This window comes from Crocodylus porosus, unplaced genomic scaffold, assembly GCF_001723895.1.
Source record: "Crocodylus porosus isolate Cpor-Errol unplaced genomic scaffold, CroPor_comp1, whole genome shotgun sequence".
Taxonomy (NCBI): Eukaryota; Metazoa; Chordata; order Crocodylia; family Crocodylidae; genus Crocodylus; species Crocodylus porosus.
This window is the reverse complement of record NW_017728927.1, coordinates 3,274,843-3,290,674: the sequence shown is the minus strand read 5'-3', so window position 1 is coordinate 3,290,674 and position 15,832 is coordinate 3,274,843. Positions and strand designations below refer to the sequence as shown.

At 43.6% G+C, this 15,832-nt stretch overlaps 1 protein-coding gene across 1 annotated transcript in view; it reads left to right on the top strand.

Annotated features, from left to right (window-relative positions):
* XYLT1 (xylosyltransferase 1) overlaps window positions 1-15,832 on the top strand; it is a gene marked incomplete at its 5' end in the record, with an annotated part of 252,401 nt that overhangs the window by 170,179 nt on the left and 66,390 nt on the right. The window contains one exon of the mRNA XM_019542112.1: window positions 9,835-9,915. Within this exon, the coding sequence (XP_019397657.1) occupies window positions 9,835-9,915 (81 nt within the window). The remainder of the gene's footprint in view (window positions 1-9,834; window positions 9,916-15,832) is intronic.

The window sequence follows — 15,832 nt, the reverse complement described above, 5'->3', positions numbered from 1 at the left end:
CCTCCAAATCGAATCAGCTACCAAAGCTTCACACAACCCCAGTACGCACATTGCCCTTCTGATCAGGGTTTAGTGAGCAGCTGAATGCATAGCCACTTTTCTACCATTGATTCAGTGGCGCAATCCTGGGATAACTGTTCAGATGCACTTTACATGTCCTGGGATAAACTATTAGTACGTCTTATCCTGTGAATCTTTTTAGGATATATCCCAGTACAATGGATATGGAGATCTGAATGACTGCACTTTGTCCCAGGATAAAATGGTTTATCCCAAGACAAATGTAACATCTGTTTTGTATCATTGAAGGCAAAAAACCGACTCCCATTGACTTTATCGTGCTTCAGCCTCTTGTTTCCCTAAGGAATACATGGGATGGGCTGAAATAAGAAATCCCATTTTTAGAAGCCTATTAGCTACTTTTTCTTCTACGTTTATTTCAACTGTTTGGTATATCTGCAGTGGAAAGATTGTGAGCAAAGGGCCAAACTTTCATGTCTTTACCCCTCTGAGCAGATCCTTGTTCCACGTGCAGTTTAATACAAATCCGTGGCACTGTTCACAGAGTACAGTGTAACCACACATGGCGGCATCTAGCCCTTAAATGAATTTTTGAACCAAATAGGCAATGTAACTAGAAAAGAGGAAGCTCTCTCAGTACAACACACTGTGGAGTCTTGCCCTGATTCATTCGTTTTGAGTGAATGTACTTGTGCTGAATTGTACTTCAGGAGAGGAATTTTGAACAGTGCTCAGCATTGACCCAATTCTTCTCCCACAGAAACAAATGGTAAAACTCCCACTGATTTAAATGGGAGCAGTGAGGCCAGTGCTTAATGCTTTTGAAAATCCCGCCCTAAAAGCACAATCAGAGCACTCTCAAGCAGATTTGTTATATACAAGATGGCTGAATGTACATCTTGTTATGTACAAGATGGCCCTTTTGGTTGGTGCTTTATAATCATAGAATCATAGAAATTAGGGTTGGAAGGGACCTCCAGAGGTCATCTAGTCCAACCGCCTGCTGAAAGCAGGAACATCCCCAACTAGATCATCCCAGCCAAGGCTTTGTCTAGCTGGGTCTTAAAAACCTCCAAGGATAGAGATTGCACCACCTCTCTGGGTAACCTGTTCCTGTGCTTTACTACCCTCCTAGTGAGAAAGTTTCTCCTAATATCTAACCTAAACTTCCCTTGCCGCAACTTGAGACCGTTGCTCCTTGTTGTTTTGTTTGCTACCTCTGAGAACAGTCTAGCTCCATCCTCTTTCGAACCCTTCCTTAATGATTGTGATGTTCCTAGTAACTTCATCTTCCTGGGTAAGATGTTGTTAGAGTAATTCCAAGCGCTCAAAGTAAGACGCTTCCTCCAACATCATCAGCATGTATGTACGTGTGAGAAGAAAGAAACTAGGATAAAAACTGTTGTTGGTCTCCTTGCTTATATTTGCATATCCTCTCTTCCTCTCCTTGACCCCTACTTCACAATATAAATCAAAGGTTTAACTTGTTTTAACTGTATTGGGCTTTTTTTACATCTTCCTTAGCTGGCAAAAGTAATTAAATAAGACCACGCTGTAGTAGCAAAAGGAGGAAAAAAGGGAAAACCTTATACAAATGAACTGAAAAATGAATAACTCAATTGAAAAAATAGTCAATACCCACAGTTATAAACCCCAGAATCCCATCCCAGATTTACATGAACTAGAAAATAGGTGCTTTGACTTGGGGGTTTTTAAACATATTCAGTAGTTTTGCTACAGAAACTGTATGCAAAGCAAATGTACAAATTGGACAATAACAAACTAGAACACTTTTCCCCAGGAGATTTTGGTTTCAGTCATGGATAATAAAACTGTGCTTATTTCTCCCTCTACCTTGGTAGGAAGAAGGTGGTATTCATGTTCACAAAACAGCTGCTTTTTGTAGGACTGGTTAATGACTTATTTGAAAACATTTCTGTGCTGCTAAGCACCATGGAAGCTGTGCACCTTGCATATATTAATGAGTCACAACAGGCCTTCTGACATGAGGAATTAGTTGCTAGCATGTCAGTTCCTAAATCTGCATTTAGATACCTGAAAAAGTGGTGTGATTTTTCACACACTAAGTATCTGCAACTCCCAGTTGTTTCAAGGGGAGCTGGGGTGCTCAGCACCTAAAAATCAGATAACCTTTTTTTCAAGGCTGACTTCAAGTATCACAGTTTGAAATTTTGCAATGCCTAAATTCACCACAGTATGGCAAAGCCACCAGAACCCAGAATTCCTAGCACCAGTCACATGCCTTGGCCATACGGCACTCCCTCCTAAATGTGCCAGTGTAGATGAGCAAGAGCGAAGATCCTGTGTGCTGCTCCTCCTCCTCATTGGGTGTGTCTACAAAAGATGCTACAGTGCCACAGCATCCATGGGCAAAAACCATGCTGCTGCTGCTATGTCACCATCACGACGCACTCCCTTATTATAATGTGTTGCAATGGCAAGGTAGCAGCCAAAAACAACCATGTGCTGCCGGCATGGTGTAGTTCAGGCGCTTCATATACAACAAAGGCTCTGTATGGCCATGTGTAGACGTCTATTAGCAGATAATTTTTCCAGGATGGTGAATCAGATGATTAGTAGTGAACAGGAGTTAGTATATCCATTTTAGAAAGATCATCTTCAAAAGACCTGCTGGTAGTCAGGTCACCTGTCCTTCATGTAGAGCAAAATATTCCTTTAATGAAACTCCACCCTGAAATGTCAAGGGTTCAGCTCCAGATCTTCCCAAGCCACAGCTCTAAAGGAATATGTGCCCCTTCCTGTAAGTCTCTAAGGCTGCCTATAGACGTGCTGGTTCATGCTCTAATTTATCGAGTGTGCTCCACAGTCTAATTAGAACGCGCCATCATTTCTTCACCGCCATTTGTATTAAGCTCATCAAATGAGCTTTAGTCAAAGTGTTCCTGCGGCCATTTTAAAACACACAGGGCTTAATACACATGATGGTGAACCATTTTAATTTGAAAGCAATTGTTGGGTAACCAGTCGAAATTAAAATAGCCCCTCTCTACCCCTGAACACGTGTATCCTAAGAAGCCATCTGGTGTTGCGCATATAACCCACGTTCCTCCTTAGCCCCTCCACTCCCTTTCATTTTTCCTTCCATCTGTTACATCATAGCATTATCTGGATTGCAAGCTCGTTGGGGCAGGGGTTAAATCACTGGTATGTTCTGTGACTCAAGGTAGCCCTATAGTAATTATCTCAGGGATCAAGTTATATGCAAAAATTACTACAGATCTGCACCTTGTCCTTCATGCTTGCTGGCAGGAGAACACAACTAATTGATTATCAGGTTGATGCCAATGACCTTTAAACTGTGGTTGTGTGTGGTGCTCCTCCCTGACTAACTATGTGCTGCTGCTGTAATGTACACTGGCAACAACAGCCTGATTTTTCTGCACCCCTCCTCAAGTCAGTACCCAAGGCAACTAACCCTAGGCACCCTGTCCCAGTCACACCACTGCATATACAGCAAACTATGGAGCACTATAAGTTGTGATGCGGTGCAGTAATAATCCTTAAAGTAGCTGTTCTATAATTCTGAAGAGGCCTTGGCATGATCAGTAGCCTGGCACAATCATGTCTCCTGCTTCATCTCCCTCCTCTTAATGCAAAATGTCTATCTATGTACTCTGCCAGTCCAAGTTGAAAATGCTAGGTCCTATGGATGCAGTCTGGACAGAATTGTCTTAAGACCCTGGATCACAAGTAATATTCACTTCCTGACTGCCTACTCCCCTCCATTAGCTTCACTGAGTTAGTATACATGAGATTCTTGTTAGCTGCTGACTGCCACTTGGCCCTGGCTTTGTGTGCCTGCTTCTCAGCTAGGGTAAAAAAGGTACGTCTGCAGAGCATGGGCCTTATTCATAAAGAGATTAAGTTGCAGTTCTCCAGTTCAGCCCAGGAGGATGTGCTACAAATCTAGAGAGAAGTTTTAAGCTTTCAGCCTGAGGCTAACTATCAAGGCAGTCACCTGTAGAAATTAGGGCAGCATTTACTATGCATCAGCTGTTCACAGCCCTGAGGGGTTATTAGAGCAGCCGAGGATCAGCCAAGCATAAGAGGACCCTGGTCATGTCTTATTTTCTAGTCACTTTGCCTGCAGCACTGGCTGGAGGAGGGGGGTGCCTAGAGGGTGACAGCTCTCAGCCACTCAACCCAGAGAAAAGACCCTAGTAGCCAGGTAAAGGTAGGCTTAGAGTTTTTGTGCTCTCTGAGTAGTGCAAAATGTCTCTGACATGCCAATGAATCAAATGTTAAATCCTTCTTCATATGAATTCCAAGTGTGGCTTTTCCAGTCCGTGTTTGCTGTAATGATATCTCAGTCTAGCAGTCCCTATGAGAAGCAAGTATATGACTGTAACCCTGGTGAAGTCAATGGGCCTATTTCTATCCTTAAAGTTACACTGGCACTCAAGCACCCTGCCAGATAAGGGCCTTCACATACTACAACCCCCTGCCTCTTGTGAAATAATATTTCCTTTCATTCCTTCAATCTAATGCTCTTCACAGGGAGCTTGCTTCTATTATGTGCTTTTTACTGTTACAACCTAACAGCACCTTTGACCCGTCTGGTCTCTCAGGCTAGCCGTCCCCCAGGGAGTGGGAGATTCATTTAAAAGTGGAAAACACTGCTCTGTCTCTGACTCCTTGAAGCGATAACCAGATGTGCATATCAGAACCTAATCCCTTCTTCCTAGGCACACCTCCATACAAAAACTACCAGTGCATTAACGCAGTGGATGTAAACTTTCTAGTAACTCAAGGTAGCCCTATAGTAACTGTCTCAGGAATCAAGTTACATGCAGAATGCAGAAATTACCACAGACCTGCACCTTGTCCTTCATGCTTGCTGGCAGGAGAACACAACTTATTGATTATCAGGTTGAGGCCAATAACCTTAAAACTGTGGTTGTCTGTGGTGCTCCTGCCTGACTAATGCAGCACTTAAGCCTTTAGAAATGTTCTCCTCCCACCAGTTTAAATAATATACCTGGCTGGGAGGTAACAGTGGCTTCACCAAATCTAAATGAACACATATTGTGCACCTGGATGAAACCTTTCTGTTTTAATGGCCAGAATTGAAACTCATATCACTGAAGCATTGCAGAGCACTGGGATGAAGGTGAATTTAAACAAGGTGATCTCAAAATGTACTTTACACAGATTGCCTAGCGTTCCTTATCTGCAGGATGGTAGAACTTTTATTAATCAGGAAGATCAGATGCCAGAGATAAAGCATTCATAGCATGAGCAGTTGGAGCTGGCTCTTTTATTATTGGGTCTTGGTATCAGTGAGGTCAGAAACACAGTAATTCATCCACAGACATCTTCATGTGTTGTCCTTCCCTTCAGCCTGTCTTAGACCATGTCCTGTAGTCACTGGAACATGGCCTTCTCTGTGCTGATTGACAGGGCCTGATTGAGAGATACTGTGGCACCGGCAAATCAGCCCATTTTTCTTAGCATTTTATATCCCAATGACCACTGCACAAGTAGCCAGTTGATTAAATTACGAATGGGTTAAACAATAGGTTAAAGTGAAGTATTTTATACCCCCAATAACCAGTGCACAAGTAGCCAGTTGATTAAATTACAAATGGGTTAAACAATGGGTTAAAGTGAAGTATCAGCTATGTTAATGTATTTATTGTCTCCCCACCTCACCAGTCAGACGTGGAAGGGCCTTTCCCTATCTCTGTCTTCATGTACTGTTGCAAGCAAAAAAACCCTCACAGATGTGTATTATTTGACTGAATAGTTCTCAGAATTTGTCATCACAGGTTTCTGATTTCCCCCTTATAGTTCACACTAGTACTAATGCACTGCTCTCTGTTACAGCATGATGACTATTAAAAAATACTGTACCACATTTATCACTGGTGAAACAGGTTATGGTAGGTATGAATTTGCCACAATGGGGCTGATACTGCTCCCACTGATATTTCTGGCAAAAGTCTGATGACTTTCACTGAGAGCAGAATTGGACCCAATATTTAGCAACAATTGCCAGAAGTGCAGAGAAGACTACTGCTAGAGGCTTTGCAATAGTAGTAGAGGCACTACTGCTAGAGCACACCAGGAAATACTGTAGTGATTTAAAATATTCCCCTAAAGGCAAGGTTTTCTAAATGTTGTTCAGGATTTTAGCCAAGGAACTTTGAAAATACTAGAAACTCTGCCATGCTGAGCACCCTGCGCTCACTCAAAAATACTACAGAATACAATAATGAGAACATGGTGCTGAGTACCTTTGCAACATCAGGCCCAGAGCAAAGGATAGGTTAGGATCAGGGAAAGGATAATAACAGCTCTGTAATGCTATGCTGCTAGGGCAAGCTTCAGCTTCACTTGGTTGAGCACATAAATTTAAATGTCAAATATCCAGAGTGTTTTCCAAATGAAAATGTGAGGTTTTATTCCCCTGATGTCAAAACCTGAAAAGAGGTGTACTTCATTAACTGAAGGCAAACAAAAAGCTCTTTGTAGGTTAATTTTTAAAAATATTTGATGAGAAAGAGAACCAAGATGCCACTAACTTGTTCAAGAGATGGAGAAAATGTCAACAGAACTCAGGCTGTTAATTATCTTGAGAGCTAAAAATTATGCAGGCAATTACAGATAGGAATTTTTGTGACAGTCCCAGCTTCATATATGTTTGGTAAAGTGTTCTTGCAAATTAAAGCATAGATTGCTGGGCAGTTTTTCAACTTTGGTGTGATACTGGCTGGTGTGGGTTGTTAACTTGTTGATTTGATTTTATCCTTCAAGCAAATGAAAGCCCAGCATCCCTAAACTTTTTTTCTAATACTTTTAAAGATCATCTTTGCATGCCAGCTTTTGCTTAGAAACTCACCCGAAGATGTCAGCCATTGAAATGATTTCATGTGGAAACATTGCTAAGTAAATTCACTAAATGCCTATTCATCCCAGTAAGATGGAGAATCACTGAAGCAGCAAATGTGAAAATCTGCACAGCTTACTATATAGAAAGCAGTTTTCTGAGGATGCCAAATTGAGAAGCAGAGACTGACCCTGGGAGGCATTAAAGCTCACATGAATGAACATAGAAGGAGGGTCTCAGGCTTCTTCAGTCTAGTCATGGAGATTGATTGATAGACATGTATTCCAATTGGTCTCGATTGGATCAATGGTTAACTTGTTCTTTATTCATCAGTTCAATAAAGAAAGGTTACCTGTGATGACAGAAAAGTTTGTAAATATGAGATACTCTGATGGTGTGCTAGTTTGATGAAGTCCTCAGTTATTCTGGCTGACCTCTTAACTTTAAAGCATTTTCTACCGGGATCTTATTTAACCTGGCTTGATGGGAATCTTTCTAAGCTGCAGTACTGTCTAGAGTTGGCTTTTTGTATTTTCAGTTGCATCAGAGGAGAAAAGGTCCTTGTGTCTTTTCCTTAAAAGTGGTCTTCATGGAATGCAAGTCAGCAGATGAAGATTTGTTCATTATGATTTTCTCAGTTTTCCTAAATATGTTGACCTGCATAAATGAAGAGCAAAATGATTCTTGTATTAGTGTTAAAGTTAATACGAAACCACCATGAATTTTCTTGGAAATGTTAGCTGAAATTCTGAAAACTATTGAAGGAATTCCCCGTTCTGTTGCATGGAATTAGCCATAACATTGTACAATTCTCCTGAATTTTAGTGGGCATTTGGTATTTAAATTCCTCATGTGGTTTTGAAAATGTTAACCTTATCATTTCACCCTTTTGCCTCTAACTCAGGTAAAGAATACTGCAGTAAGAACTTACCTGAATTGCCCAAGTAATACCTAAGCTAATCATGTAAGATGGACCTAATTTGTCAATCCATAATCTAGCGCATGAGAAATATGAGCAAGCAACAGCATAACTTAAACTGTACTTAAGCTGTCTCAAGCCTGAGTGCCAGTTTTGATACCGGTCCATCTCCAAATTACCTACTGTGCCTTACAGTGCAATTCCTCTATTAAAATGATTTTATAAAAGTGGTGCATTTTGAATACACATCTGATCTGCATCCAGTCGTGTGCATTTTTGGTCAGATCTACTGACAAAAATATCTTTTTAATATTTTGACTCCCATAAGCACCAGTGAGCCAAAGGCAGCTGCGAGTGTGAGCTAAACTCCATTCCTCGGTGCATTGTGAAGTCAGTGCTTTGCTGAGTTCCTGCTGGTTACACCTATGGAAACAGCTGAACGCAGTATTGGAATTAAGTGTTACTGAGGGCATAATCTGAATAAAACAGAGTTGCAGAGAGGTAACTGAAGATGTAATTTGACCCTTGTTAACAATTGGTCATGCAGAAGAAGTAAAGACTCAATGATCCTCCGGGGTCCCTTCCAGCCCAAATGTCACTGAAACCCCAGTTTGACTCTCAAATCCCAGATTAACTTTTCTGGGCAAGTTGTAGAGGGTATATGCATTTGTGGGGTATTTCCTTGTTTTTTGTTTTTATTTGGGGGGGATTAAGCATCTGCAACTCATAGGCCTTGTTGCACATTAATTTTGGGCAACTCCTGGAGGACTTAACCCCTGGATTGTGCACAATTAACATGTGAAGCTAGTTTTAAGTACACTTTAGGCAGCTTGAAATTACAGGGTAGGTTTGTCTCTGATCTGTGTCACTCAACTCATGTTCCATTAATATTTGGCCACTCCCCACAGACGAGCCACCCAAGTTGCAGTCTTCCAGCATCCCACCCTCATATTCTGTATGGACAAACTGTCCACCCCCTTGAACTATACTTCTAACACAAAGCCAACTCCCGCTCCTGCCCCTGGGTGCACGACCTCCCCACCCCAAGGGGTGCAACCCTGTGCAAACAGCCTGCGGAGCACATGCCAGCTAGCCAGGTTGCAGTGCATGGAAAGTTTCAGAAGTGGGGTCTAGAGGGTGTGAAGGGGAACAAGGTAGGGGGCCAGATCAGATCCCAGGGCTTCCTTCCCAGGACAGGGACAGCAGCTCCCCCAAAACCACCTTCTCTCACCTCTCCCACCTCCTCGCCAACCCAGGAAGCACAGCAAGCACCACCAATATCCCAGTCCCAAATTCCAATTCAGTAAAATATGAGGCCTTCTTTAATTTGCTTCCTCTTAAATTCTTGTATTTGTTTTCTTTTTACTACTTTTTATTTTATCCTTCATTTCACCCTTCCCCCATCCCCACTTTCTTTCTACCGCCCATTGCATTACTCAACCCCATCCCATTAACTCTCCGCTTCCCAGCTTCAGGTTCCCATACTTCCCTGAGCCCTCTCTCACCCCGCCTCCGCCCCACCCCACTACACCCCAACCTAGAGCAGTGCTAGAAGCCTGTCTGAGCTCACCAGCCCTGTAGGGGCAAACTACAGCTGTGTCAAACCCCTGTTCATCAGCCCTCTAGTGCTGCATCACGGTTGTGCAGGTGGGGACAATCAGAGAAGGTGTTTAGCTTTAAGGTGTAACTGCTCCAAACTCAAGGTAGCACTAGCACCAATCAACATTTGAGCTGCTCAAAGTACAGCATGTAATAAGGCCCATAGATACACCCATTTCATCTGGAAATCATTGAGAGATGCTAAACTTGCCTTTCTCACAACTTACTTTTCTGAAACGAAGCTACTGCAAGGAACAAAATATTTACAGCAACAGCTTTCCTTGTAGTGGAAAAATTTGCATTTAATGTTACAATAGTAGTCTCTTATTGCACTGTAGAGACCAAATGGTTTCAAAGTAAGGGACAATAAATGTAAGTGTTTTCACTCTCTGATTTCAATACTTTCTGTTATTTTTTTCCACAGGACAAATGACCAGCTGGTAGCATTCCTATCCAGATATCGAGATATGAACTTCTTGAAGTCACATGGGAGGGATAATGCAAGGTAACACAATTTCTCATAAGCTTGTTTGAAATGTGACGGTGAAGTTATATTATGGCAGCCTCTCAGTTTTGTCTGGGTGCGGAAGTCCCAAGTTCAGGAGACTAGTGACTGGTGGGTGTGTGAAAATGAAACTCTCGGTCTTAAACAACTATTACCACTCATGAATGCCTCCTTCTTCATCTCAATCCAAAGAGGAGAGTTAGCCGGGAGGGAGGTTTAGAGCAGACTGCCACTTGTTCTGTACTCGTAGCTCGTGGTAGCTTGCTGCAACATGAAGATGTACTTAAGGGGGAGGTAAACACGAGGTTTTCTTTTGTTCTCATCTCATTTGTTTCTCAAACACCCTAAGCAGTTTTACATGTGAAAATGATCATTTTCTAACTCATTTCTCAAAAATTGGTAGTTTCACAAACGTTGCCCAAACAGGCATGTTGAATCATTCTTAAGTGCCAGAAACCCTATCATTTTTCCAGGACTGGGAAAAACAGCAAAGAAAGAATTAGTCCTAAATATCAGCTTGGGGTTAGCACAGCATCGGGCTGACATGCGTTTCTGAGATGTCTGTAAAATCTTTTTTAAAACAATAATCTCTAATGTCCTAGTCTGGAGCTCCCCATCCTCAGACACTATTAGGGTGCTGTTAATAGTGGCCTGTTTGGCACAGGAGAAGCTTACTGCTGTGGAGTTCAAGGCCATATTGGAGACAATCCCAGCACCAAAGCCAGCCAGGGTTCTGCTGCACAGCTGTATAAAGATAACTTTCACTCCATTTGGAGAAGAAAGTCTTTGGCCTGTGTGTGCAGGTGGTGGAGGGACCCTGGGTGGTTTTGGTGGTCTGTTTTGACTTTGGAATCCACACATCTGAGTCGCTCATTTATCCCCTTCCTTTTAGGTTCCTGGGGGATCATACCCATAATACAGGCAGCTCTGCATTAGGCCAGAAATGATCATTAAATGCTATGCTTCAGTGCTGTAGCCAGTTGTCTCTAGTGGGCAGGAACAATGTTTTTCCTATAATTCAAAGTGGCAGGATTCTTATTTTGATAATGTATTTGTTTGGCTGGTTGGATGTTTTTTCCCACATTCCTTCGAAGCATCAGAGATTTCCACAGCTCGAGGTGGGATCGTGAATAGTGTGGAACAGTGCTCCGAAGTGCTCCAGACCGTCCTTTTGAATGTTTGGGTCGTGTGTGGCTGGTTATCTCCCTCATCAGGTTAGCAGGACCTTGGGTGATGGGGCTTGCTTTCCATCACAACTTGGGGCCTGGTGTGTCTGATGGGATCACCTGGACACAACTTGCCTAATCACTTTCCTACAGTTGCAGGGGCATGAGCAGTAGGAGCACTTTGGTCTCTCTCTTTCTCTGCCTACAGTTCATGGTAGGATTTCTTGAGGAAGTATTTAATCTAATTAGCATTTAGGCTATGAAAGCAAAACTTAGTGGCCTATAACATACAGGAGGTCTGACAGGTCCCTTCTGGCCCTAATTTCTGTGATGCTATGAAAATTTTTGTAGTGGTATAGGGAAATCTCCTCCTTTATGTTTGTAATTGCCCCTCTTATGTGCCCCAACCTTAAAACCAGTTCCACTGCCGCAGGCTCCAGAAACCATTGCAATCCCACTGACTTCACACCTGCCACTTTGATTGCGGGCTTAGCAAGCTAGTTCTTAAGCTAACCATTTCATGGCCTGTGCTGAGTTCTGCAAGTGTCTGGCAAACTGGACACAGTTCAGATGGCAAATCATAACAAGACAGAAAATGGCACATCCAGTCACATATCCAGGCAGTGGATGTGCCAAGAACAGAGAGCCTCGGGGGTTGATTTTCGGTCTGCTCCTGCTCTAGCCAGTAGCCTCGTTGCCTCTATTTTGTCCTTGTTTAGATTAATTGTGTATCATCCTGATCATTCTGGGTCTTGTGCATGCAGCAGTTGTGCTGCCTGTCGTGCCAGAATATCGTTGTGAGTAAATTACATGAAAACAAGAGCCAAAAACATAAACAATTTTCACAGCGGATCTTCAGGTTTGGAAAAGCAAACCTTCACTATGATTGACAGGCAAAGCTCCGGCTGGCAGGCCTGACAGACAGCAGAGTTAAATTGGAACAGGAACAGGAAAAGGTCAGGGAAATGCATTCAGTCTCTTCAGCCTTTCTGCTATTCCGATGCACCTGACTATCCTCAAACACTGCAGCTGGCTACCTAAAAATACCTAATGAATTATGACATTCATGCATAAAACTTGTTCTAAGGTGCCAGCCTCAGCTGAGGCTAGAACAATTTAGATCAATTAAATACACTAATTTGGTATTAATTTAATAATAAAATGTGCTAATGTGCCACTCATCCTCTCCTTGGAGAAAGAATATCCCATTTTATTATTTCCGCTGCTTCTTTTGAATGTATAAACAATTAAATGCTGTTTAGCCTAATGTTACATGCATACATTTTATTTTTACTCCTGACATATAAATGTGAATCCTGCCCTGCACCATGAGATGTCGTTTAGGGCAAGAACAAGGCTCCATCACCCTTGTCTGTCCAGTCTATGCATCTCTTCTGTGTTGTTAGCTACCAAAAGTTTTCCTTTTGGAACATCCTCAAGGAGTGCTGACTCAGCTTATTCCACAAGTTCCTACAGTTGCCTGATCCTCTAACTTCACTCTAACCACATCCCCAAATATTTCCATCTTTTTTACTGGACAACAAGGTTATTGAACTCTGATGAATCTTGATATTTTTATGCATCATTCTATTCACTGCCCAGTGTTTTTCAGAAGCATTTGGCCATCTTCTCTTACACCAGGCTGATTTCACATTGTTATATTCATATGGAAATAATATTTAAAGTCAAGATTTTCAGCTTGGACTTCTAGTTTGCAATGGCCTCTTCTTGCTTAAGCTAATAAACTCAGCTGACATCTTGCAGTTTGACACACTGGTTCCTTCCAGACAACCTCTTTCATTTGCCAGGGTGTGTAAATTGACCAATTGGCCTAGTAGTATTAACCTTCCGATTAATTATTAGCCATGTAATGTCTTTGACTTAGTGATCTCACCTTGGTTAAGAAAATAAGGAAGGGCACATCCTGCATGCTACCTGAACGGTGGTTACAAAGAGAATTAAACTAAACTGTTCTCAGTGGTGACAGATATCAGAACAAGGAGCAATGGATTCAAGTTGCAGCAAGGGAAGTTTAGGTTAGATATTAGAAAAAACTCTCTCATTAGGAGGGTGGTGAAGCGCTAGAACAGCCTACCCAAAGAGGTTGTAGAATCTCTATCCTTGGAGGTTTTTAAGACCCAACTAGATACAGCCTTTACTGGATGATCTAGTTGGGGATGGTCCTTCTTTGAGCAGGGGGTTAGACTAGATGACCCCCTGAGGTCCCGTCCAACCCCAATTTTCTACCTTCTGATAGAACAGCAGAAAACAGTGTGTTACAGAGCAGATGTTGGTTTTGCATCTAGGCTTTGTCTCAGGGGCTATAGCCAGGCTCAGATGGCTTGTCAAAAGAAAATATGATATAGAGTCTATCTCCACTTCCTCTGAACAAAATGTTTGCATCAAAGGAGTTGGCTGGGCACTGGGCAGATGCCTAGTCAAAGGAATCTGTCCTTCACAGGCATCAGAGTATACAGAATAAAAGATGTTGGCATCAATAAAGTACTGGTCCTTCCTTGGCCCTTCCCATCTTGAGAAAGGCCAAGGGCTGAGTTGGGAATCCTATCTACACAATCCAGATTCTACCCCCAGAATCCTATTTAAATTATGAAATTCGGTGTCCTTGGGTCCTGAGCCCATCCACTGATGTTGCAGCCCCATTTGAGATCGCAACCCACAGTTTGGGAACCACCGCTCTAAGATGCAGCCACTCTAGGCTACACCTTAATGTAAACACCCTACCCGCCACCTGTGCCCAGCCGGCCCAGATCAGACCCACTCCCCCTCCTTCCCTCTCCAGCAATGTTCCCTCCAAGGAGCAGCAGTCCGTGAGTGCACTGCCTTGGTCCATGAGCGCGCCGCCTTGATCTGGTGTGGGACACTTACCGAAGGGGACCAGGAGCCAGAGGCTGCAGCCAGAAGCTGGGAGCTGGGAGCCAGCGGCTGGGACCAGGGGCTAGGGGCTGGAGGCTGGGACTGGGGGCCAGAGGCTGGGGCTGGGGCCAGGGGCTGGAGCCGGGAGCTGGGGGCCAGGGGCTAGAGCCTGGGACCAGGGGCTGGAGCTGGAGCCTGGCACAGGCTCCCCAGATCCAGGGAAGTGCTCCGCTCCCCCGCATCAGGGCTGGGGAGTAGGGCACTTCCCTGGAGCTGGCAGAGCCCACACCAGCTGCCTGTACCAGCCTCCATCCCTTCCTTGGCTCACCTTGGGGAGGAGCTGCTGCCTACCCCAAGTGAGGCTCTGCCGGCTCCAGGACACTGCTCCACTCCCCGGCTCTGATGCCATGTGCCTCCTTGCTCCCTGAGGCGATGTGGGGGAGCAGAGCAGTGTCCCGAAGCCAGCAGAGCCTCACTCGGGGCAGGCAGCAGCTACTCCGTGAGGTGAGGTGAGGCAAGGCTGGGGTGGCGGGCTGGCGTGGGCTCTGCCAGCTCCAGGGAAGTGCTCCACTCCCTGGCCCTGATGCAGGGGAGCACTCCCTGGCCCCAGCCTCTCCTGGTGTGTGGCCGTGAAAAGGCTGTGCGCGACCACACTTTTAGTTGTGCGCAACCGTGCACACGCGCACCTTAGAGGGAACCTTGCTCTCCAGCACCCCAGATCCCTGCTCACCTCTTTCCCCTTCTTCACCCCTCGCCTTGCCCCTCCTTTACTTGTGTCTGCCTGTGCTGTCTGTCTGGAGAGCAGTCGGGGAAGGGTTAACCTGTCTGCCCAGCCACCACTGCTCTCTGGGCCAGGCTCAGCCTAGAAAAGAGCAGCACCCCAGCAGTTAACCCTTCCCTGCCTGCTCCTCAGACAAACGCAACAGGCAGCCACAAGTAAGCAGGGGGGAGCCCGGGGGGCAGGAGGGAATCAGGGGAGCACAGAAGGGGGATGGGGAATTCTTACCTTTCAGTCCTCCAGCTCCTGCTTTCCTGAACATGCGACTGCTCCAAACTTGAGCAAAGCACTGATCGACATTTATAACAAGGCCCTAGAGACAAGGGATTGAACTAGTTGGAGCACTCATGATTTCCAATAGTATTTCCTGTATTTCCAGGTATTTCCTTAAAGTAGAAGCTGGTAATACAGTAATGGAATATTTAAAAAACATTTAGAGCAAATTATAAACCCTCAAGCTACTTTTTTTAAATTCCTGGGTGAATAATGGTTTCTACACCATAAACTTTTAAACCACTTAATCTACTTTGTAAACAGCTACATACTCTCTGAATCTTAAGTCATCATGGTCTTTGGGCTGTACAGTGGAAAGAGAGGGGGAGAGAGATTAAAAAGTGCCATCTTAAAACCAAAGTGCTTATATTGCTCAATTACAATGTAATTTGTATTCAAGTCATGTAGACAATCAGTACATGTTTTACTGCCAAGTAAGGATAGAAATGAGGCTTCCTTTTCTCGAATGAAGTTTTTTTTAGTTATGCCAAAGTCATTAAAAAGTGCATCACTCTGATTTTTCCTTTAGTGGCTTCAGAAAAGGAATGGAGGTGAAAATGGCTTCTTAACTCAGCAGGAGAAGCATTATTTCCTTAGAGAACTGGCTATATGAAATGAAATTGCATACAGTGGCTAGAGTCGTTACAATGCACTTAGTAGGCAGCGCTTACATTTTCTCCTCTTTTCAGCATCTTAGACTATTAAAAGCAGAAGAATAACCACATAGTTTTATAAGCTGTTACAATTTGGAACACCCAAAAAAGATTGTTTTTACTTTCTTTCTTTTTCCTCCTTTTTTTCTCCTTTTTTTTTTTTTTTTTTTGGC